Source organism: Myotis daubentonii, chromosome 7, assembly GCF_963259705.1.
Source record: "Myotis daubentonii chromosome 7, mMyoDau2.1, whole genome shotgun sequence".
Classification (NCBI taxonomy): Eukaryota; Metazoa; Chordata; class Mammalia; order Chiroptera; family Vespertilionidae; genus Myotis; species Myotis daubentonii.
In genome coordinates, this window is record NC_081846.1 from 9,568,611 (window position 1) to 9,593,367 (window position 24,757).

Here is a 24,757-nt window from a genome sequence, read left to right on the forward strand (position 1 = left end):
AGAAGAGGCAAGCCTGGCTTCTGGTTGAGTGGCCCCTCCCGCTATGGGAACGCACTGACCACCAGGGGGGAGCTCTTGTGTTGAGCGTCTGCCCCTGGTGGTCAGTGCGCATCATAGCAACTGGTTGTTCTGGTGATTGCACCGAAACGGTCGCTTAGGCTTTTATTACATAGACATCTTTTAAATCTACTTTCCTCCTTAGTAAAGATCCTAAAATTACCTTCTCTAATTTTTTTTTTACCTTCTCTAAATGTTATTGTCCATGGAACAATATTATGATTTATTTTAGAAAGATCTTAACTTCCTTCCTCAGTAGCAAAAACTACATGTAGGAGACTATATTTTAATTAAGCATTACAAAGAAATACAGACTGAGGGAAATTATTATTCTGGTTTTTTTTTAAAGTCGGAGGAAGAGTGGCTGGAAATCCAGTAACTTTTAATCAGATACCATGGCAAAATAAGATTGTTAAAAACTTGCCAATGCTATCTGTTAAAAATCTTTAATTCCAAGTATATGTATTAGGCCATTGTGTTCTCAGTTTCTCAGTATTATACATGACTCTGACCTTTCCTAAATGAAACTATCACCCACATCAAAAGGTGTTAAAAGTCATTTTCTTCTGGTTAAAAAAAAATAAAGCTTAAGAATAACTGACACATTCCCCAAATTTAGCCAACAGTTTGATAAAATAGTTACTAAGAGACATGCTCTCTGATGAACACACTGAGACAATCTGGCTTGAATAATGGACACTGAAGCCCAATTTGGGTTAAAGAGAGAATGTGAGGTGAGGAAAAGGGGTAAAATAGAAAGAAGTTACAGTTAAGGTTCATCTGTGAAAAGAGACAACAAAATGGGGTAGGTAATAAAGAAGCTAGTTAAATAAGGTTTTAAAAAAATAGAATATGATTCTTTCTTTGCCATACTCCATTCATCAGGAAAGAGAAGAGATAATTAAAAGGAGCAATCTTTGAGATGGCTAGGGAAGATGGGATCCAGGCCTATGTGAAAGAGATGGCCTTTGATACACTAGGATACTTCATCTACTGAATAGCAGAAAAGGCAGGAGAGTATGGGTAGAGATGCTGGTATATTTGAATGGGAAAATAAGAGAGCTCCCAACTACTTTCTTATTCTTTTTTAATGACATAAAAAGCAAGCTGAAAATATGGAGTAAGGAGGGTAAGAATATGAGAAAAGAAGTGTAAAATGAACAGTTAACAGTGTACCAAGAAGTCAGACTGTAAGAGATTTTTAGTTTTGGATTTAAAGTGCAGAAAGGTGGAGGTCTCCGTGAAGTAGAAGAACCGCAAGAGTGACTAAGGTATCTGGAAGGAGGGAAATGAGAAAAGTAAAGCAATATGTTGGTGTAGAGATTAATGTTCTATATATTAATGATTCTACAGAGCTTACTGTTCTGTTTTTCTTAAGTATGAACACACAGTTAGAACCTTATGATCTGACAGGAGAAAAGAATGGACCTGCTCTGTCAACTGGTTGATTATGCTGACAGCTGGGCCTTAACCTTGAATCTCTAAAGTTATAATTTTTCCATTTCTAGCCATGACAAGGTCTGACACGTTAATAGTTTGAAGTATTATAATATAAAATAATATGAATAACTTTTTTTCCTTTTTGTTTATTGAATAACTTTTTTTAATGTCATAGCTTCCACATATAACTGAATCAAGGAAACTGATACTTTTTTTTTTTAATCCTCACCCAAGGATGTGATTTTAATGATTTTGGTTTAGGCTCTAAAATTTAGAGAGAGGAAGGGGGGAGGGGGAGAGGGAGAGAGAGAGAAAAAAAATTGACCAGTTACCTCCCATCTGAGCCCCTACCAGGAATCAAACCCAAAACCTAGGCATGTGCCCTGACCAGGAATCAAGCCCGCCACCTATTTGGTATAGGGGACAGTGCTCTAACCAGAGAATGTGAGTCCCAATAAAAATGACAGCATTTTAGAATCTCATTTTGTATTTCACTATTTTTCTAATTAATATTTATTAAGTGTTCATATATACATAATAAAATACTAGATTCTGTGAAGTAACAAATATAGAATATATGACTACTGCCCATGAAGAGCTTACAATCTAAAGAGAAAGCATAAAACAAATTTTAATAAGCAAAGCTTAAATGTTAAGACAGTGCAAAACAGAGGGTGGGGAATACACACATTCATTATTCAAACAGAATTTTGAAAATGCCTGACCAAGGATATGCATATATGTACATTACCACACCTGAAGTTATAAAACATTCATAAATACACAGCAAGAGAAAAAGAAGCAAATGAATCCTGTAACTGCTGCTACACAAGGTAACAGATGCAAGTCTAACTGAGAGCTAGTCCAAGTTTAGGAGATAGGAAAGAAAGAGGTCAAGAAGCAAGCTTTTAGTGACTGGACAAAAATGAAGATGCGCTTTAAGTTAAGCTGCTGGTTAGGAGATGATTACCTGAACTTCTTCAAACTCACTCCCGTACACAGCAGAGGCACTCGTGGAGGCTGTATCTGGGAAGATAAGAAGCTACTTTCCTGTGTGTTCCTTTCATTTTCACTTTAAAACATACATGAGTCCCGTGGTGATAAAACTGTATGTCATAACTATTGTGTTAATGAAGAGATAATGTGTGTATTTTGCATAAATTAACAAATAGATTCAATAGCTGAATTTTTTTCCTTTTATGACAAACTGAATAAAAGAAAACTCTAATTCTAAGTTTATTAATCTTGACTATGTAGGCTAAAAAGTGCTTTCTCTGATAATTTTCAAACTAAATTTACTAGCAGTATCATTTTATGTTACCAGTCTAAGTTCACTGATTAGGGTGATTATACATAGTTCTATATTGTCAATAAAATAACTGCGAAGAATACTTAAAATAAAATAAATAAATCTCAATCCGTGTATGGTTAAAATTTGGCTTCCAGAAAAGGAAACATTCCAGAAAAGGAAGCAAAGGAAAGTTTCAAATTAAATAAATAATCTGCAAAAACAATGGTCAGATGAAGAATCAAAATATACTGTCCTCAGCAGTAACCAATTTGATCAAAACATTTAAAAATATGGAGAGAGAGAGCATGAGGAAAGCCAAAGCAACTATCAGAATGAAAAATAGCAGAAAAAGTTTTCCAGTCTCTTAAGAAGAATTAAAAAAAAAAAAAAAAAAGAGTAGGGAAAACTACAAAACTTAAATATATGTGCTTTAGTACACATATTTCATTTTATTATGTTGAAATTATTTTTCTTATAAATTCTCCTACCTCATTATTTGAATCTTGAATAACTTTGTAGAGGGCTGGTACCAATGTTTTTTTCCGGTGTAAAGTTGCTGCATAATTGGTGATCTGAGTGTCAGGTAATGCCTAAAAAAAAAAAAAATTAAAGGAAAACAAAAGTGAACTTAATATTTGGGAAGTCAGAAACTTTATTTTAAAGGAGCTCCTCTTGAAAATATTTATGAGTCAATTAAGAAAAGAAATTAATATAAGAACCATGAATGTTAAAAAAACAAATACAGTGGGGCCTTGACTTACGAGTGTCCCGACTAACGAGTTTTTTGAGATACCAGCTGTCTCTCGGCCGATTTTCTGCATTGAGTTGATAGAGTAATTTGAGTTAATGAGCTCCTTAACGAGCTCGGTCTCGGAACGAATTAAACTCGTAAGTCAAGGCCCCACTGTAGTTATAATATACAGGGTGAGGCAAAAGAAGGTGTACAGTTATGAGTACTCAAAACACAGTTTATTCTTTTTTTTTTTTAATTAATGCATCTTCTTCTTTTTTTAAAAATATTTTTTATTGATTTTTTACAGAAAGGAAGGGAGAGAGATAGAGAGTTAGAAACATCGATGAGAGAGAAACATCGACCAGCCGCCTCCTGCACATCTCCTACTGGGGATGTGCCCGCAACCCAGGTACATGCCCTTGACCGAAATCGAACCTGGGACCCTTCAGTCCGCAGGCCGACACTCTATCCACTGAGCCAAACTGGTTTTGGCCACAGTTTATTCTTGTATTATTAATTAATGATTGTATTATTTATTTTCATTACAACTGTAAAACAACTTTTGCCCCACCCTGTATAATTCTAACCATCCTATATAATAAAGAGGGAACATGCAAATTGACCGTCACTCCGCCACAAAGATGGTGGCGCCCACAGCAGGGGGGGGGGTTGTTGTTTCCATAACACAAGATGGCTGCGCTCACAGCGGAGGCTGAGTTCCTGTAACGAGCCTTAACGAGCAATCAGCAGGGACCTGAGGCTGTGCCCCCCCCCCCAAGACCCTTCCCCTGTTGGGCTTGACTGGGGACCTCAGGCCGCTCCCCCACGCCCTGGTGCCAGGCCGGGGGACCTCAGGCTGCGCCCCTCACCCGGCAAGGCTTGAAGGGACCTCAGGCTGTGCCCCCCGCCCCGGCACCAGGTCAGAGGACCTCAGGCTACTCCTCCCACCCGGCGTGGCTTGACGGGGGACCTCAGGCTGTGCCCCCGCCCTGGTGCCATGCCGGGGAACCTCAGGCCGCTCCTCCCACCTGGCGGGGCTTGACGGGGGACCTCAGGACACGCCCCTTGCCCCGGCAATGGGCCAGGAGACCTGAGGCTGAGCCCCCCGCCCAGCAGAACTTGACAGGGGACCTCAAGGTGCGCCCCTTGCCCAGTAGGGCTTGACAGGAGACCTCAGGCCACACCCCCGGCACTGGGCCAGGGGACCTGAGGCCACAACCCCGCCCTGGAGTCGGGGGAACTGAGGCCATGTCCCCCGCCTGGCAGAGCTTCACAGGGGACCTCAGACCATGACCCCGCCTGGGGGGATTCATGGGGAGACCTCAAGGTGAGCCCCAGGCCCTGGTGCTGGGCCAGGGGACCTCAGGCCATGCCCCCCACCTGGCACTGGGCCAGGGGACCTGAAGCTGCGACCCCACCCAGCGGGGCTTGACAAGGGTGGGACCGGCCAGATCTGGATCTAGCCCAATGGGGGTGGGGCCGGCCGGGTCTGGGTCTTGCGTGATTTCGAGGCGCACATGGGTGGGTGGAGACTTGACTCTGGTTCCTGTGGCACACGCCAGGCTCTGACTGGAGGAAGATTTTCATATACATTTTACTAATTTTCTTTCATCTCTGACACTTCTATTATAGAGAAAGGGCAAATAGCAATATTAAAATATTTCCTCTAATTCAGTGGTTCTCAACCTGTGGGTCGCGAACAATGAAAATACAGCCTGCATATCAGATATTTACATTACAATTCATAACAGTAGCAAAATTACAGTTATGAAGTAGCAACGAAAATAATTTTATGGTTGGGGGTCACCACAACATGAGGAACTGTATTAAAGAGTCGCAGCATTAGGAAGGTTGAGAACCACTGCTTCATTAATCCCCTTTTAATGTGCATGAATTTCATGCACCAGGCCACTAGTTAAACCATAAAAGTGATTAGAAATCACATATTATAACCAAGATTTGCTGAAATGGGTCATCTTAAACTAATCTAGTCTAAAAAAGTAGTTAAGGATATATTTTAATATGTTTTTATTGTTTAGAGAGAAAGGAAGGGAGGGAAGTAGAGAAATAGAAACATCTATTGGCTTCCTCCTGCACACCCGTTACTGGAGATCAAGCTTGCAATCTAGGCAAGTGCCCTGATCGAGAATCGAACCAGTGATCTCTTGGTTCCTGAGCCATACCGGCCAAGCAGTTTAGATAGATTTTAATTCTTGCATTTTATGTTTATAAAACACTTATTTCCATAATGTTAGTAATTATAGTTTTCACTCAAATCAATGAATGATTTTTAAATTACAGGAAATAAAACATAAGGCAAAAATCCTATTTCTATGCCTTATTAAAAAGGTTTCCCCTCTTTGAATGGAATATTTTAAAATTTATATATCCCCTCATCAATTCTAACAAACTATTTTCATTTTTACATATTATCTTCTAGCCATTATTCACATCAGTGCCTTTACAGAGAGTTGCAATTACAGAAACATTATTTCATATTTTGCACCACTTCATATCATAATATTTCAGTTTCCCCAAGGAAGAGATTTTTACTGCTTGAATTACTGACATTTGGAATCATTATGACATATTCTTATCCCTAATCCAATTTACCTTGAATTCTGATAACCATTCTTCCACAACACCACGTTCAGATCCCAGCATCTTCCTCTACCTTCTGTTACTCTTATCTCTGAAAGAAAAAAAGCATTGAGTTGAGGATAGCATTACTACTTACAGAAACTACCAAAAGTAAGTAATAAGTGCCTTTCACTAAAGGAGACATTCATCTAGTATATATTTTAGATAAGAAGGCTTAGTTTTAGAACAGAGCTCAAACTAAACATTTTTAAAGAAAGAAGTTTTATTTTAATATATTTTTATTGCTTTCAGAGAGGAAGGGAAAGAAAGAGAGAGATAGAAACATCAATGAGATAGAGAATTATTGATTGGGTGCCTCCTGCACACCGCCTACTGGAGATAGAGCCTGAAACCCAGGAATTGAACTGTGTCCGCCTGGTTCATAAGTCAATGCTCAACCATTGAGCTACACCAGCCACGCTGTCTTTTTTTAAATATTAAATCAGTTAACACATCAGTAAGCAAGACTAACTATGATAACTGCTCTTAAGGGCTTCTGATGGACCAAAATTATTAGATAAACAAAGCTACACAAGTATTAAGACAACATATGAAATGGTGAAAAATGAGTTTTGCTACAGCACATTTTCAAGCTATTTAAATTAAGTCTGAATCTTAAGCACGTAAAATGTGCTGTTATTGTAAATACCAAGTTCCCTAAGGAAAAACCTAGAGTTATACTATCCAATACAGTAGCCACTAGCTACAAGTGGCTATTAAAATAAAATAAAATTTAAAGATTCAATTCCTTAGTTGCACTATTTAGTACTTAGTAGCTAAATGTGGCTTGTGTCTTCCATACTGGACAGCACAGATATAGAATACAGACATCATCATAGAAATTCTATTGGACAGCACTGATCTAGATGTAGTTAAATAATACAGTTATACTAAGTCAATTTGATGTCAGTAACTGTAAAGGTTAGACAACAAAAAAGTTAAAAGACAGAACTATTAAATAGAAAACACTTTTAAAAGTAAATTTCAAAGACATTAAGATGTGATTCTTTCAAGTCTCCTAGGTAAAATTGCCTAATAAATAGAAGCTATCCACCAAGGATTACCAAAAAGTCTAATATGTCTAACTGTATGGGAAATTCACTTTATCCTTTAAAAAGTTAACTTCTCTAATTTTTACCTCTGTTCTAAGATCAGTTTTCTAAAGGAGGAGGTGGCACAGGAATGCAGCAGAGTTCAAGTGTGGAATTCATTTGTTGAGACTTAAATATTTTCCAACTCTACAAAAAAATGAAAATAGAAAATTGTAAAATATTGAGACATATTCTCAAGAATGTAATACAAAGAAGAACAATTTTGGTAAGACAGTTATAATATAGTTTACCTAATTTAAGAAATAATTAGAGACTCAAAAATTTCTATAGTAACTAACATTTACTTGTGTACCATTACCAAACCTAATTTTTTAAAAAATTAGAAAGTCTGAGTTTTAGTTTCAAATATTCATTCATTATCGGCAAAACCTTGAGTAGGTTATTTAAATTTTCTGTAGCTGGAGCCTCACTTGAATAATCTATAAAATTAAGATTTCCATACAATAATTCTATTAATCCAATAGTACAGTGATATCATACACACAAACATACACACACACATGCAAACAATCAATTAAACTTTATTATGCAGTATAAAACCAAGCTTAAATAATAAGTATCAATGACCATAAAATCATTTTTGGATGAGTTTCACAGAACTGAAAATTTTATCATTTTAAAAAAGAACACAGAAAATGCTATTACTTAAATTTTTGTCACAAAAAATACGTTAAAGGTTTTTTTTTGTTTGTTTTTAAAAAAATATATTTTATTGATTTTTTACAGAGAGGAAGGGAGAGAGATAGAGAGTTAGAAACATCGATGAGAGAGAAACATCGATCAGCTGCCTCCTGCACATCTCCTACTGGGGATGTGCCCACAACCCAGGTACATGCCCTTGACCGGAATCGAACCTGGGACCTTTCAGTCCGCAGGCCGACGCTCTATCCACAGAGCCAAACCGGTTTCAGCGTTAAAGGTTTTTGATTGGAGAAAATCATTTTCAAATTGCTAAAGTTATACTTTTCACACAAATTGATAATTCTTTTCATATAGTAGCTTATCACATTATGTTCTATTTCTTTGATTCAAAACTGTATTACCATTTAAAATCTAAAACACCAAAAGAAAATTAACGTTTTGTAATATGTTAACAAAATGTTATTTTAAATACAAAAAATACATCAATAAATATCTCTTGAAATTTAATTACATTATCATTATAATTCAATGTTTTTCAAACTACATACGTGTCAAGATCTCTCTACTCCAACCACAACAGCTGACTTTATCTCTTATATGAGATTTTTACTTCATGAGATGTTCAGCAGCAAGGGAAAGTCTTGAAAAGGACCAAGAATATATCCGAAAAGATATACAAGAAACTCGTAACTAGTGCCCCTTTGGGAAGTGGCACTTCATGTCAAGGAGACGCGATCTTTTAGTGTCTTGGGAATTATGAACCACAAGGCAACTGGCAGTTTGAAGCAGTGCAGCAGATTTGAACCTCTGTAGAGATGGGTCTCTAAGGATACAGATACTAACTAGGCTCTCAATTAAAACAAAACAAAACAACAAAGCAAGAAAATCCAACATGGCAAATGATAGGAAAACTGAGTATTATTAAATTTTAACACAGCTTTAAAACAGCTCAATCCCTGATTAATTAAAGGTAATTAGCCCCTTCACCGATTTGAGCCACAGGAAGAAATGGGAACCCTATCTGGAAGGTAACGTTGTCTCTGAATCTTTCATACAAAAAGTCTGGTTCACAATAAAAAAAAAAAGACTAAATATCCATGGTGACAAAAATATAACCAAAAATTAAGAGAAAAAAAGACAAAAACAGCATACACATTCCTCTGAAGTGCACATGGGCTATTTTCCAAGATAGACAATATGTAGGCTACAAATCAAGACTCAACAGATTTAAGAAGATAGGTATTATACAGAGTATCTTCCATGACAACAACGGGATGAAGACAGAAATCAAAAGAAGGAAAACTGGGAAAATTCGCAAGGTTGTGGAAATTAAACCACACACAAGGGAAATTAGAAAATACTTAGAGCCAAACAATAATAAACACACAGTATTTCAAAACCTCTGGGATGCTGTGAAAGTGGTGTTAAGGGGGAAATGTATGGCTATAAATGCTTACATTAAAAAACACGAAAGCTCTCAAATCAACAACCTAACTTTACAACCTAAGGAACTAGAAAAAGAATAAACTAAACCCAAGGCTAGTAGAAGGATGAAAATAATAAGGGTTAGAGCAGAGATAAATGAAATAGAGAATAGAAAACAATAGACAAAATTTAAAAACCCAAAACTGGTTCTTTAAGAGAAAACACAAATTCCTAAAATCAGAAATAAAAGAGGGGACATTACTACTGATTCTACATAAATAGAAAGGGTTATAAAGAGAATATTGTGAACAACTGTACACCAACAAATTGGATAATCAAATTCCCAGAAACACAAAACTTACCAAGATTAAAACAGGAAAAAAATAGAAAATCTGCACCCCAATAAATTCAATAAAAAATAAAGTAGCCCAGCTGGTGTGGCTCAGTGGGTGAGCATCATCCCATGAACCAAGAGGACATGATTCGATTCCTGGTTAGGGCACATGCCTGGGTTTCAGGCTCAATCCCCAGTAGGGGAAGTGCAGGAGGCAGCCAATCAATGATGTTTTTCTCTCATCTATGTTTCTATCTCTCTATCCCTCTCCTTTCCTCTCTCTCTAAAAAGCAATAAAAAATTTTTTTTTAAAAAAATCTCAATTATTTTTTAATCTATTGTTCATCAGATTAGATGTGCTTTTCTTTAACTTTTTCTTTAAAATGTCTTAACAAGGAAATCTTATTAAAAGAGAACTCAGCCAGGTGGATGAACCCATGCAGTGATTGGTGGTGCAGAGTGGACTGAAGGCAAAAGGAAGTGCCTTTTCCAGAGGAGAGTCCAGAATGGGAGACAACAGAAAGGGGGCTTAGGAAGCATGAGTGGGTTCAATGGTAAATTTGATTCTAACATTTTTATGGAGTTCAGTGTTTTACAAATAGACCAAAGTAACTCTTTTGTAACCGATGCTTTGTCATTCAATAAATTGGTGCCATTTATCATATTTTTGACTAATTTTCTGGCAGTTATATTTCAAACCTAGAAAGAACTATCCTATATAATCCTATATAATAAAAGCCTAATATGCAAATTGTGCCCTCAACTGGAAGTTTGACTGCATGCTATGAGGTATGCTGACCACCAGGGGGTGGAGCAGAACATGGCAGGCGTTGGAAACATGACACTGGCAGCAGGCAGCAGTGGAAACGCTGCCAGACCCGATGGGCCCTGACGAGCAGGACCATGGTGAGATGGTGGAGCAGGTGAACGGGCGGCACCGGCCAAGGCGGGTGCAAGCAGGGCCCGATGCCCCACCGATCACCCTGCAGACTGCGACCAGCAGCAGCAGTGGGGGGCAGGGCCACCGTCCGGCTCCCAGGTGCTGACAGAGTTGGGCGGGGGCCTGATGACTCAGGCAGAGGGGGGTGTGCTGGGGCCTGGTGGCCCAGATGCTGCCCAGGGCCCAGAGGTCAGCTGGGACCTGCCCTTCCACGCCAGACGCACGCACTTCAATCGTCGGCCAGGCCTAGGGACCATACCTGTACACAAATTTCATGCACCAGGCCTCCAGTAATTCTATAACTAATCAAAGTCACGCATCTTAATATATTACATAACTGAGTTTTTACTCCTTTCTCCAAAATTAAAGCTGACTCATTTACTTTTTCTAGTACCTGTCTCCATGACAAACAGATACCCAAACAGAAAGTCTAGAATTCATAAAGATGCACCAGGAATTTCTAAACAGGGTCTGTGTCAAAATCAACACATTCACAATTCCAAGTTTTACTATATATTATAGAGTGAGTGTTTACGCAAAAGCTAAATGTATCATAGCAATATTGCAAAAAGACCTTTAATCAAGAAAACTTCCAATTCTTTTTTCCAACTGTAGTTTGATTCTAGAATTAGATAGCTTCCAGATACATTGAGAGAACAAGATATAAGTAAATATCTGTGCAAATTAACACAGGCCTGAATCATGAAAGCAATTACCTTGGTTTATGGAAAGCAGCTAAGTTCCAAGTAAAAACTAATCCAAACCAAAACATTCAGCACAATTTTTATTTCTAGCAACTTTAGCTCCTGGCTAGAAAGTCTACCCCAGCTATGACATTAAATGGTGAAAATGTATTGAGCTATAAAAATATTGGGAGATTTGACAGCCCTTTCTCTCAAGCAAAAACTATGATTACTGGTTCATATCACAAGTAAGAGAGCCTTGAATTAGATCAATGATTTGTAAGTGGAAGCCAGCAGTGAACCATATCTGGGGAATATTTTTCTTCAAAATATGTATATCTACCTTCCTTCACAATCCCCCTACCAAAAAGATTCTGAAGGAAAGTGGAGATGATATAATAAATATGTATGTGCCTTTAAAAAAAAACAACCTCCTAGATTATTCTGCACTGGGTGTGTGTGTGTGGGGGGGGGTGTCCCTCAGCCCAGCCTGCCCCCTCTCACATACTGGGAGCCCTCAGGCGTTGACCCCCATCACCCTCCAATCGCAGGATCGGCCCCTTGCCCAGGCCTGACGCCTCTGGCCTAGGCGTCCAGCCCGGGCAGTGGGGACCCACACCTGCAGCGGCCCCGCGATCGTGGGCTTCGCTTTAGGCCCAGGCAAGGGACCCCTAGCTCCTGGGACTGCCAGCTTCTACCGTGCCCAGCTCCCATCGCTGGCTCCACCCCTACTTCCTGCTATCACTGGCCAGGGCGGAAAAGGCACCTGATTCTCCGATCATGGCTGGGGGGCAGGGCAAAGGCGGCCTCAGGGCCACCTTTGCCCTGCCCCCAGCTCTTAGCTCCCCCCTGGGTTTCCGATCACTGTCAGTGGCAGGGGGCTTCTTCCTGCTTTCCCTTTCGCCTCCCTGCATTGTGCCTACATATGCAAAATAACCGCCATCTTGTTGACAGTTAACTGCCAATCTTAGTTGGCAGTTAATTTGCATATAGCCCTGATTAGCCAATGAAAAGGGTATCGTCGTACGCCAATTACCATTTTTCTCTTTTATTAGTGTTGATGATATATATATATATATATATATATATATAAAACTCTCCACTTTCATGGAGATTTTCTGAATTAGGTCTAATTCTATTTTTAATACTGTATCAATAGCAGGCAAAAGGAGGCGAGCTACAAAGTGACAAGAACTCAGTGGAAGGCTCTGCATGTAAGAGGCTGTACTCACACCAGCTATAAGCAACCTTCAGAGCTTTCTGTGCCAGCTGCCTCCAAAATCCATTGCATCACATTTTAGACAATGACAAATGTTCAACTCATTATCCTGAGAAAAGAATATAGTCTACTTACAAGACAAAAATGTAAAAAGAAGCTATTTTGGACATCAAAAGAAACTAAGAAGTCACAGACACTGAAACAAAAAATTCCTCTGTTCTTGCATTAAAAGAATAACAACAAAATACTATTTTGTGCACCTAATAACTTGTTTGGAGACTTTCTGCCCATATTTTATCAGTCTAGTTTTTGTGTGTTTTGTGTGGGTTTTGTTGTTGTTGTTTTATTTCAGAGATTAAGGAAGAGGGAGAGAGTGAAACATCAATGATGAGAGAGAATCATTGATCAGCTGCCTTCTGCATGCTCCCCACCGGGGATTGAGACCACACCTGGGCATGTACCCTCACCGGGAATCAAACCCGGGACCCTTCAGTCCACAGGCTGATGTTCTATCCAATGAGCCAAACTGGCTAGGGCTTTGTTTTGTTCTTTTTTTTTTTAATGTAGCATGGGTTTTTCTATTATAAAGCTCAGTCAAGCTGAAAATTTTAATCATTCTAGAACTTAATAAACTACTATAAGGTGCCAAAACTGTGTATTAAAAACAAACTAAATCTATTGCATGTGAAGATGGCTTGAGAGTTGGATTTAAAAACAAGCTTTCAAGGTGCAATTTAGAGCAAATGACTGTACTTCTTTACAGCCATTGTTTCAAATTCCTTATAAACAGCTCCAATACAGAAATGTGTCAGAAAAGTAGACTTCTAATGATATTCAACTTTATTGTATTCTACAATGACACCTACTGGCCATTAAAAATCAGCCACTGGCAGCACTAGTAGGCTCATTACATAATAAGAAACACACACACACACACACACACACACACACACACACACACCCTACATAAAAGCAGATTTGTTCACAGGTACTCACACTACAGAACTGCAACTAGAAGTAGAAATATTCTTTGTAACTGAGATAGTATTATTCATGCAAAAAGTAAAAATACAATGAAACACCAAGTGTCAAAATTTTTATCTGGAGCACTGATAAATACCTTAGTTCTCCACTTCAGAACTAACAAAATCTAATGAACCACCTCTCCTTACCAAGTGATGAATTTTGGGGTTAGGCTCTGGGACATAGTCATATAAATTAGTAATAGAAAAAGGGAAGTTATAGTACACTTGCTAATACTACATTAGTTCTTACCTTCTAAGGTAAAGGCAACACTGCAATCAGCTTACATTTTGGTTATTTATAATGCTTCTTTTAAAACTGTTTTCCAGTGAGCTACAAAACCAAGTTTTTAGAAAATAAATATTGTATATATATTTTTTAGATTGATTTCAGAGAGGAAAGGAAAGGGAGAGACAGAAACATCAATGATGAGAGAGAATCACTGATCGGCTGCCTCCTGCACACCCCCTACTGGGGATGGAGCCGAAACCCAGACAAGTGCTCTGACCAGGAATCAAAACAGTGACCTCTGACCTCCAGGTTCATAGGTCCAGGCTCAACCATGGAGGCACAATGGCGGGCAAAACCAAGTTTTTAATGTAGTCTGTCCTTCCATAACATATACTTAATAAAATCCCTATGTTAATTGTACATTTCATTGTGCAAACATGGCAATTCAGTTATTTATGTCTGCAAATACATTTTCCCTCGGTCAGAGAGGTTCAAAAAGCACACTTTTTAAACCTAAGAAATAATCCATAACCAGTCTCTCAGACCTACAGAGCAAATTACTTAAAAGATGACTTTTGCATTCCCTCTCCCCATTCAGACCACCCCGTTATTTTCAGTCTTTAACATCCACAATATCTAGGGAGATATATATATCTATATATATCCAACAATGAGATTTCTAGTCATTTTCCAATTTGCACTTCCCTTTTACTGTGAAGTTGAAACCCATGCTACATATAGATTTTTGAGGCTCTCCACTTTCCTGAAGATTAGAAATAAAGAAGTATGTGTAATCAGCCTCGACCCTCAAAACAAATAAATTCCTAAACTGCAAGCTAACGACTCTCTCAACCCAAATCCATATTTGGGAGAAGGTCTTCGTGACTAGCCTTCATGCTTCCACCGCCTGCAGGGGTGACGAGCACTCAAACCAACGGAAAAACACACACAACTATTCCGACACATCAATGGGCTGCCAGACGTCCTCTGCCAGGAGGGACAGCCTGGTTGTGGGGGTAAATGACAGCCACGGGTTACATAACAGACGGTGAGAAAGAGTTTCAAGGATCTGCCCGCCAGTAAATATCGGTCTTCTCCGCTCCCCGCTCCCACCCCGACAAACAGCCCTGAAGAAGCGCAAACCCTCGGGTTCCTCTCAGGCGCCTGCAATGTCGCGTCCTTTTCTCTGTCCGCGCTTCGTGCAGGGACCCCCTCCGGCCCTCGCGACTCGGCCCGGCTCCCGCCCGTCCTCTCTGCAGGTGCCACCGCAGCCCCCGCGCCCTAGGCCCCACGTCGCCGCACCGGACTCAGCCTCCACCCGCCTCAGCTGCCCGCTCCTCGCGACCTCCCAGCGGCTACCTGGGCTACGAAACGTCCCGGAACCACCGACAGCGCGGCTGCCACCTTCCCAGACCGTCCCCGTCAGGTCCCCGCAGGGCTCCTGCAGCCGGAGGTGAACACCCCTTCTCGGGAGCCCTCGCGCCCCCCAAAGACAGCGCGGCCGCTCGCTTACCTGTCACCCCGCTGCCTCCGGCTTCTTACCGCCACCGCCTCCCGCAGCCGCCTGCCAACTGCAGCGCAACAAGCAGCCCTCCCACTGGCCGAGTCCACGTTGAACAACAGCCTCACTTATTGGCTGCCGGAGGTCCGCGGCCCGCCCCTCGGTGCAGCGTCTAAGGGATTCCGGTCTGCGAACAAGGAAAACGTCGCCTCTGTCCCGCCCTTCTGTCCTCCACAATGGCACCGATCGTCGTTAGACGACGGATGCACAGATGTGCGGGGAAAAAATGTCGACTGTCAGCCTCCTTCGCGTCATCTCCACCTGGTCCGTAAATCTGTGACCCCGTCCCGGAACGTTACATGGCTTCTCGGCTTTCCTGCCGGGAGGAACTCCAGGTGACAACTTCCGCTTCCGGTCGGCTCCGGCTGGAGGGTTGACTATTGAGTGTCCTGAGAGGTCAGATTGCTGTCAGGTAAATTAGAGAGTTGATGGGAGATCTCTTAACTGGAACTAGGAATGACATACCTATTCTGGGGAATTTAGAAAGGGAGAGACAAAATAAAGCAGGATGACGCGGGTGTGTGGCTCCAGACGGAAGGAGATCGAAGAACTAGCGGGGGAGAACTGTGAAGTCCTAGGGTGGTGGGGGTGGTTGTACGAGGATACAGTGGGATTGACGGGTTATTCAGTCCAGATGCTTTTTTCCTGCTCTGCCACCAGCAGCACCCCGTCCCGTGTTTTTTGTTTGTTTGTTTTTGTTTTGTTTTGTTTGTTTACCTGTGAGTTGAATAAAGGCAGAACAGCCCCCAAATCAAAAATTTGTGAAGGAGGGCCCTAGCCAGTTTAGCTCAGTGGGAAGAGCGACAGCCTGCGGACTGGAGGGTCCCAGGTTCGATTCCGGTCAAGGGCACAATCCCCAGTGTGGGGGTTGCAGGAGGCAGCCAATCAATGATTCTCTCGCATCATTGATGTTTCTATCTCCCTCTCCTTCTCCATTCCTCTCTGAAATCAATAAAAATATGTTTTTTAAGAAAAATTATGGAGGAATAATTTTAATGCCTGCCTCACAAATATGTATAGTTTTAAGTGAGATTTTTTTTATTTTTCTGCTATGAATGTTTTAGACATGATGTTAAAGTGAAAAAAGCAGGGTACAAAGTCACATCCATTTTTAGAGCAATTTACTCTAAAATGTTTACTATTTTAAAATTGCATGTACATCGGTGTAGGGACTGGAAGGGACACTAAGAATTCATTCGTCTTTTATTTTCTAATGTTCTTAAGAGTATCCACAATTTTAAAAATGAGAGGAAATTGGGGTGTATGCTTGAACGTCTTTGGTAAACCGTAAAATTGCATGTGTTGTAAATGGTATTATCCTCTTATTTCCTTCTTAGGGATTCCAGGCCCTTTTTTGTGGAGCTTGATATTATAGGTTCACTCCAAACATAGGTAGATAGCTTTTTAAATTTTCATGATTACATGGGTTTTCTTTGTGGAACTAACTTCCTTGCAATTCTTGTTGGAACAGCTCTGAGCTGAAAACAATGGCCTGTTGTTGAGTCCTTGGCATAATTTGTCACTTTATCTAATTTTCCCTTTTACTGTGAAGTATACATAACAGAAGGGTGTATAAAAACATGAGTACTTTTTAAAGACTATAATTAAGCAAACACTTGTGTACCCACCCTTCAGGTTAGGAAGCAAAGCATGGCCAATACCTTTAGAACATTCATTCTCAGCACAAGTGATAGGCCTTCAGGCGGATGAAAATTGGTTCTGGGAGGATGGAACAGTGTGTGAAAAAATCATAGATACTACTGTGGTGTGTGACCCTCCCAAGAGCCACAGTACATAAACGTGTATATAATATATCCGTGGTATTGAAATTTCATTGGGGGAAGGGAGCACGACTGTGATAAGGAAAACAACTGTTGAAAAAAGCTCCTTTGGCGTACAAGAATTAAGAATAGGTTGAAAAACACTGCCTTAGAAGCTCTGATTTTATGTCCTCCACCAAGGGGTGACTACTGTTCTGACTTGTGATAAGCATTCACTTGTTTCAAGCATTCGTTTCATTTTCCATCTATAATGCATTCCTAAAAAAATGAATTGTTGGGTTCTTCAATTTATATTAATGGGATCAAAGTATATGTATTATGATTCACCCCGTTCTCATCGTATTTGTAAGATTCATTTACACTGTTGCATGTTGTTTTTTTGTTGTGTAATATTCCATAGGTTTCTGTTTCATAATTAATCCATTGTTGGATATTTGGGTTGTTTATAATTTGGGACTAGCATCAATGATGTGGTTAAAAAGGTTCTTATAAACTATATCTATTGTTATATACATGCAAGAGTTTCTCTAGAGCAGTGTGTTGTCCAATGAAAATATAATGCAAGCCATATATGTAATTTAAAATGTCTCAGTAACCATATTAAAAAGAAACAAAATTAATTTAATATAATCAGTGTTAAAAATTATTAATGAAATATTTTGTTTTCTTCATACTGTCTTCAAGATTTATGTATTTTACACTTGTAGTATGCTGTTTTCATAAACACTTGATCTATGTTTATATTTTATCAAATTTACTGTTGATAAAGTAAATCTGTATACCCAAATTGTTCGAAATGCACTCTAAATTTTCCAATAATTAACTTGAGAACCAATTTTGAAATTTAAATTAATTAAAATTAAATAGAAAGTCTAGTTCCCCAGTTGCACTAACCTCATTCCAGTGCTAGTGGCTACCATATTGGGCAATGCAGATCTAGAGTATATAAACTTAGGAGTAGAATTGGTAGGCCATAAGGTATTCAAATGTTCAGCTTTTCTAGGTCATGCCAAACAGTTTTTCAGAGTGGCTGTGCTAAGTCACATTCTTGCCCCCTGGGTGTGAAAGTGGAAGGCACATCGCAGTGAGCTGAAGTTTATTTTTATGTTATGTATAAAAATAATACTAGTAAAACTGAAGTCTTTATGTTACTATTGAGGGCATATTTTATTTAAGGAAACAAACTTATCAATTAAGAAGTGGTCCTTTTAAAAAAATTTTTTTTTATTAATTTCAGGGAGGAAGGGAGAGGGAGAGAGATAGAAACATCAATGATGAGAGAGAATCATTGGTCTGCTGCCTCCTGCACACCCCTTACTGGGGACCGAGCCCACAACCTAGGCATGTGCCCTGACCGGGAATTGAACCATGACTTCCTGGTTCATAGGTTGACACTCAACCACTGAGCCAAATAGATGATGGATAGATAAATAGATAAGGTCACATGCTCAGATTTCGGGTTCCATCCCCTGTGGGGTGCATATGTGTGTCTCTGTCTCCCCCCCTCCCCCCTTTACCCCCTTTCTTTCTCCCTTTCTCTCTTTTTAAAAAATCAATTTAAAAGAACATGTTATTTTAAAAAATTCAACCCATTGTCTGTTTTATGTACAGGCCATCAGTTAATAATGTTTTTTACAGACAATCATGTACAGTCAGTTTGATATTAAGGAACACTAAACTTTAAGCCCTAGTGAAGCAAAATGTTATCCCCCCAAAAGTTCCATTTTCCTCATCAGTAGGCCTGTATTACAAAACAATATGCTCTGTTATTATTATGTTTTGAATGTTATCAACAAAATATTTGTGGAAAGTTGTTTTCTCTTGCTTTATAAGTACCCACATAGTCTAAAATATTTACTATCTGGCTCTTTACAGAAAAAGTTCATGCGATCATGTATATGTTTAAACACAATAATGCTGCATTTTAATAGGATCATCTAAAGAAAGTAATAAGTCAGTATGTAAAACATCTTCATTATGCATATTTATGCACAATGAAAGGACTAGAAGAAAGAGAACAGCATTGCTTAGAAATTAGGAACAAGGGCTCTGAAACCAAACTGCAAGGTTCAAAACCCAGTTGTACCATTTATTATTGTTGTTACCTTCAGAAAGTTACCTTCATGCACCCTCATTGTCTTCATCTATAAAGTGAAGATAATAATGGTAATTTAAGTTCAAATAGTTGCTTTGGAAGTAACAGAGTTAATACATGTAAAGTCCTTTAGAGTACGTGGCACTGCCATTATTTTAATGGAGAAAGAAATAAACAAAATAAATGACCATCTCTGAGTGATGGGATTATTGATTATTTTTCTTTTTAATTATTTTATATGTGTGTGTTTCCTAACTGTGAACATACACTGGTTATGTAATAACATGCTGTTTTATTAGTTCTCTCTTTAAAACATTAAATGTTTTACCTTAAAACATTAGCAGTAAACTTGGTTATTGTGCATATTTCTCTCTTACTTTAATCTTTTCCTATAGACATGGCCCATGGACATGAACATGAGCATGGACATGGTCATGGTAAAATGGAACTTCCAGATTATAGAAAATGGAAGATAGAAGGGACACCATTAGAAACTGTGCAGGAGAAGCTGGCGGCACGGGGGCTCAGGGATCCGTGGGGCCGGTAAGAATCATTAAATAATTTAGATAGAATTTATCATAGAGAATCATTATCTGTTTCTTTTTCATGTATTTCCCTTTTTAAAAAATCATTGAAAATGGCTTTTTACATTAAAGTTTTAAAATCCGTTTTATTGAAGTACCATTTACATACAGTAAAATTCACCCATTTTAAAGTGTTTAATTCCATGAGTTTTGATAAATGTATACAATTATGTAACCACCACAGTCATGATATAAACGATTTCTGTCACCCCAAAAAGTTCTTCCGTGCCCCTTTCATGCTCAGTGTCACCCTACCCCTGGCTCCTGGCAGCCATTGATCTGCTTTTTGTCTCTCCAGTTTTGGCTTTCCTGGCCACTTGGTGTGCTGCTTTGGAGACTTAGGCGCATCGTTAGCTTGTATCCCTAGTTGACTGCTGAGCAATATCCTTATTGACTGCTGAGCAATATCCTTATTGACTGCTGAGCAATATCCTTATTGACTGCTGAGCAATATCCACTGTGTGCACAGACCTCATTTTGTTTGCAGTTCACCAGTTAATTGCCTTTTGTGTTGTTTCCAGTTTTTAACCGTTCCGTTATGAGTAAAGATGCTATAACCAATCAAGCACAAGTCTGAGTGAACATGATGTTTTCATTTCTCTAAGAGTAGGATTTCTGGATCATAGAATTAGTGTATGATTATTTTCATAGGAAAACTGCCTAACTGTTTTTCAAAGTAGCTGTACCATTTTGCATCCCCACCAGCAATGTATGAGAATTTCAATTGTTCAGTGTCCTCCTCATCAATCCCTGGTATTATTGGTCTTTCAATTTTAGCCATTTTAGTGAATGCTGTGCCTCTTTGTGATTTTAATTTGCATTTCCATGGTTCCATGATGACATGATCATAACATTCTTTTCCAGTGCTTGTTTTTCATTAGTGCTTTCCCCCTGGCCCCCTTTGGTGCAGTGGCTATTCACATATTTTGCCCATTTATTTATCAGGGTGTTTGTCTTCTTTTACTGAATTACTAGAGGCCTGGTGCATGAAATTCATGCACAGGTAGGGTCCCTAGGCCTGGCCAGTGATCAGGGCCGATCGGGGCCTTCTGGCTGCTGGCTGGGGCCTTCCTTCCCCTGCTGCCGGCTGCCAGCCAGGCCTTTCTTTGTTTCACGCCGCCCCCTGGTGGTCAGCGCACGTTATAGCGAGCAATTGAATTCCTGGTCTCCCGGTCGAACTCCCAAGGGGACACTTCACGTATTAGCCTTTTATATACATAGATGAGAGTTCTCTATATGTTTTTAAAATTTAAGTCCTTTATCAGATATATATTTTACAAATGTATTTTGTTTTATTTTTTTAATATTTTTCTTTTTTTAATGTATTTTTATTGATTTCAGAGAGGATGAAATCAGGAGAGAGAGAGAGAGAGAGAGAGAGAGAGAGAGAGAGAGAGAGAGAAACATCAGTGATGAGAGAGAATCATTGATTGGCTGCCTCTTGCACACCACTACTGGGAATTAGGCCTGAAACCCAGGTATATGCCTGGACCGGACCAGGAATCAAACCATGACTTCCTGGTTCATAGGTTGATGCTCAACCACTGAGCTATTCTGGCTGAGCTACAAATGTTTTTTCCTAAGAGTGTGGCTTATTTTTTCATTTTTTTAATAATGTCTTTCAAAGAGTTTTAAATTTTGATGAAGTCCCAATCTGGCACTTTTCTATTATGGTTTGTGCTTTTTGCACCCTAAATTGTCTCCTATGGTTTCTCTTAGAAGTTTTGATAGTGTTACTTTTATGTCATGTGAGGTGAGGATGAACGTATTTTTGCATTTGGACATCCAGTTGTTCCAGCACCATTTGCTAAGACTGTCTTTCCCATATTGATTTACCTTATGCCTTTGTAAAAAATCAGTTGACAATATCTGTGTGGTCTATTTCTGGATTCTGTTCTGTTATCCTGATCAATATGTCCACTCTATGACAATACTTCACTGTCTTCAAATCAGGTAGCATAAGATCTCCATTTAAAAAAAAGCTATTTTAGGTTCTTTGCATTACATTTAAAATTTAGATTGAGTGTTTCAGTTTCTATAAAAAGCCTTCTTAGATTTTAATTGGGATTTCACTGAATCTATAGCTCAATTGAGGATAATAGATATCTTAACACTATAGAATCTTCTAGTCCATGAACAATTTAGATCCTCTTTAATTCCTCAGCATTATTTTATTGCTTTATATATAGGTCTTTACATATTTTATTAAATTTATCCTGAGTTTTTTCATATTTTAATAGTATTGTAAATGGTATTTTAAACTTTAATTTTCAGTTTTTTGCTAATATATAAAAGTATAATTGGGGTTTATATGTTGACTTTGTATCATGCTCCCTTGCTAAATTCACTTTTTAGTTCCAATTTTTTGTTTACATTGTTTAGACTGTACTTCATAAATGATCACTTTGTGTACACTTGTTTTATTTCTTCCTTTTCAATCTATAAACTTTTAATTTCTATTTTCTTTGCGTTATTGTACTGGATAACACTGCTACTATAATGTTGAATAAAAGTGGTATGAATGGACATTCTTGCCTGTTCTGCATCTATTGAGATGCTCACATAGTTCTTTTTTTTTTTTAAATATATTTTATTGATTTTTTTTACAGAGAGGAAGGGAGAGGGATGGAGAGTTAGAAACATCGATGAGAGAGAAACATCGATCAGCTGCCTCCTGCACACTCCTTACTGGGGATGTGCCCGCAACCAAGGTACATGCCCTTGGCCAGACTCGAACCTGGGACCCTTGAGTCCGCAGGCTGATGCTCTATCCACTGAGCCAAACCGGTTAGGGCTCACATAGATCTTTTATTCTGTTAATATGATGACTTACTCTTACTGGTTTTTCAAAGATTAAACCAATCTTGAATTCCTAAGATAAATTCTATTTCATCATGGTATATTATCCTTTATATATATTGCTGGATCAATTTTCTAAAATTTTGTTAAGAATATTTGCATCTGCCCTAACTGGTTTGGCTCAGTGGATAGAGCATCAGCATGTGGGCTGAAGGGTCCCAGGTTCAATCCCTTCCTCTCTTTAAAAAAAATCAATAAAATATATTTTTTTTAAAAAGAATATTTCATCTAAAATAAATAAAAATTAAAAATTAGTAAAGAATATTTGCATCTGTGTTCATGAGGGATATTACTCTGTAGTTCTATTGTCTTTGTCTGACTTTGGTTATCTAAATTGTATTTGCTTAGCTTGTATTTTCTAATAAGTCAGATTTTTAGTTAAGTGGTTTTTGTTGTTCATAACATGATTTTTTTCCCCACTCACTTATCGCTGCCTGTGAGAGAAGACTGTTTTCAGGAGAGGTCTCAGACTTCTGTTTACACCTCTGTTTAGGGGCTCAGAAGAATGATTGCCAGAGCAGGAAATCAGTCTTCTAAACTTCAGGCTGCTGGGACAGAGAAATTTATTAGTAGTAAGAATAAGGTCAAATGTTACATACTCTCTGTGCCAAAATATATCACACATCACCCTGTTTATTCTTTATAACAACACTATAAGGTGGACAGTCCTCACTGAGTAGGAGAGGAAGCAGGCACATCCTAAAAGGTTAAGTAACTTGCACATCCTAAAAGGTTGTGAATCTAGTGTAAGTGGCAGAGCAAAGATTAAAACTCTAACTACCTCTGTCCACGATGCTATAATGACTAGTATAGGCAAAGCCACATGGCTGACCTGTGATGGATAGGGCCAAAGAAAGTCTTGCATTTGAGGATTTTGTAAAAATTCTGAGTATTATGATTGTGAATATGAAATCAAGTGTTTTTTCTACTTTATATGTGAAACACGGGCATATAGACCTAATTATCCTATGTCACAGAAAGATACCTATTGTGGTCCATTTAGATGGTCTTATATAAGGTTGCATCTACATCTGTTAAAAAGATGAAAATTAAATGTATTGTACTCAGTGAATGTGCATGTATGTGATTATAACCTTTGCCCTTTTTTTTTTCTAGCAATGAAGCTTGGAGATACATGGGTGGCTTTGCAGACAATGTTACCTTTGTTGGTGCAATGTTAAAAGGATTCAAATGGGGATTTGCTGCATTTGTGGTAGCTGTAGGGGTTGAATATTTCCTGGAGTCCCAGAATAAAGATAAGAAGCATCACTGAAGATATTACCTGGAAGTATCTTAGTGATTCTTAACTCTGTTATTAAAATAAGATTTCTTCACTGTAGCCTACTCATCTGTGTGTTTATTCCTTAAAGATACTAGTAAGATTTAATAAAGAATACATGTTCCAGTCTGGTTTTGTCATTCTTAAAAAAAAGATGTTTCAAACCATATCAGATTTGCTTTAGAACATGTGGTGGTTGAGGTACACGTAGCAGTGCATTCTCTACAGAGCAGCCAGCCAGCATATATTTTAACAAATGTGTATGTTTTAAATGGACGGGGTCTAAAAAAAATTAAATAGTGATAAAGTTTCCCATCTTAACTATTTTTTAGTGTACAGTTGCTGGTATTAAATACATTCATAATGTGCAACCATCATCCATCTCCATAGCTCTTCATCTTTTAAAATTAAAAGTCTATGCCCATGTATAATAATAAAAGGGTAATATGCTAATTAGACCTGATGTCCTTCCGGACGAAGCCAGGGCTGGAGGAAAGCCTGGGTCCCGGGTGCCAGAGGGAAGCTGATGCCGGCAGCAGGGGGAAGGAAGGCCTACTCTTGCACAAATTTTGTGCATCAGGTTTCTAGTTATACAATAATTCCCTACTCCCCCTTACATCAACACCTGGCAACCACCATTCTACTTTCAGTCTCTATGATTTTGACTTCTCTGAGCACCTCATGTACTAGTAAGTGGAATTATACACTCTTTGTTACTGGCTTATCACACTTGGCCTGATGTCCCCAAGTTTCATCCATGTTGTAGCATCAAAATTTCCTTTATTTTTAAAGCTGAATAATATCACATTGTGTGTATATGTCATAATT

General features: G+C 38.8%; 3 protein-coding genes across 11 annotated transcripts in view; 2 read left to right on the forward strand and 1 right to left on the reverse strand.

Moving 5' to 3' along the window:
* Positions 1–15,394, reverse strand: part of HYCC2 (hyccin PI4KA lipid kinase complex subunit 2) — a 43,054-nt gene extending 27,660 nt beyond the window's left edge. For 3 of the 9 annotated variants that reach the window (XM_059702715.1, XM_059702714.1, XM_059702709.1), the window contains exons 1-4: positions 15,284–15,394; positions 7,306–7,399; positions 6,135–6,214; positions 3,277–3,378 (exon numbers count right to left, since the gene is read on the reverse strand). In XM_059702715.1, the coding sequence (XP_059558698.1) occupies positions 3,277–3,378; positions 6,135–6,185 (153 nt within the window). In that variant the 5' untranslated portion in view covers positions 6,186–6,214; positions 7,306–7,399; positions 15,284–15,394. The other 6 variants (XM_059702712.1, XM_059702710.1, XM_059702713.1 and 3 more) reach the window with 6 other exon arrangements.
* Positions 1–24,757, forward strand: part of NIF3L1 (NGG1 interacting factor 3 like 1) — a 118,546-nt gene that overhangs the window by 83,258 nt on the left and 10,531 nt on the right. The window lies entirely within an intron of this gene.
* NDUFB3 (NADH:ubiquinone oxidoreductase subunit B3) lies at positions 15,593–24,055 on the forward strand. The gene is made up of 3 exons (XM_059702718.1): positions 15,593–15,743; positions 19,603–19,750; positions 23,767–24,055. Exons 2-3 carry the CDS (start codon positions 19,605–19,607, stop codon positions 23,921–23,923), a joined length of 303 nt encoding a protein of 100 aa, XP_059558701.1. The 5' UTR covers positions 15,593–15,743; positions 19,603–19,604; the 3' UTR covers positions 23,924–24,055.

Coding starts and splice junctions, on each gene's coding strand:
- NDUFB3 (XM_059702718.1), top strand. CDS start 19,605: ATGGCCCATGGACATGAACATGAGCATGGACATGGTCATGGTAAAATG. Junction 19,751..23,766: donor CTCAGGGATCCGTGGGGCCG/GTAAGAATCATT, acceptor TTTTTTTTCTAG/CAATGAAGCTTGGAGATACA.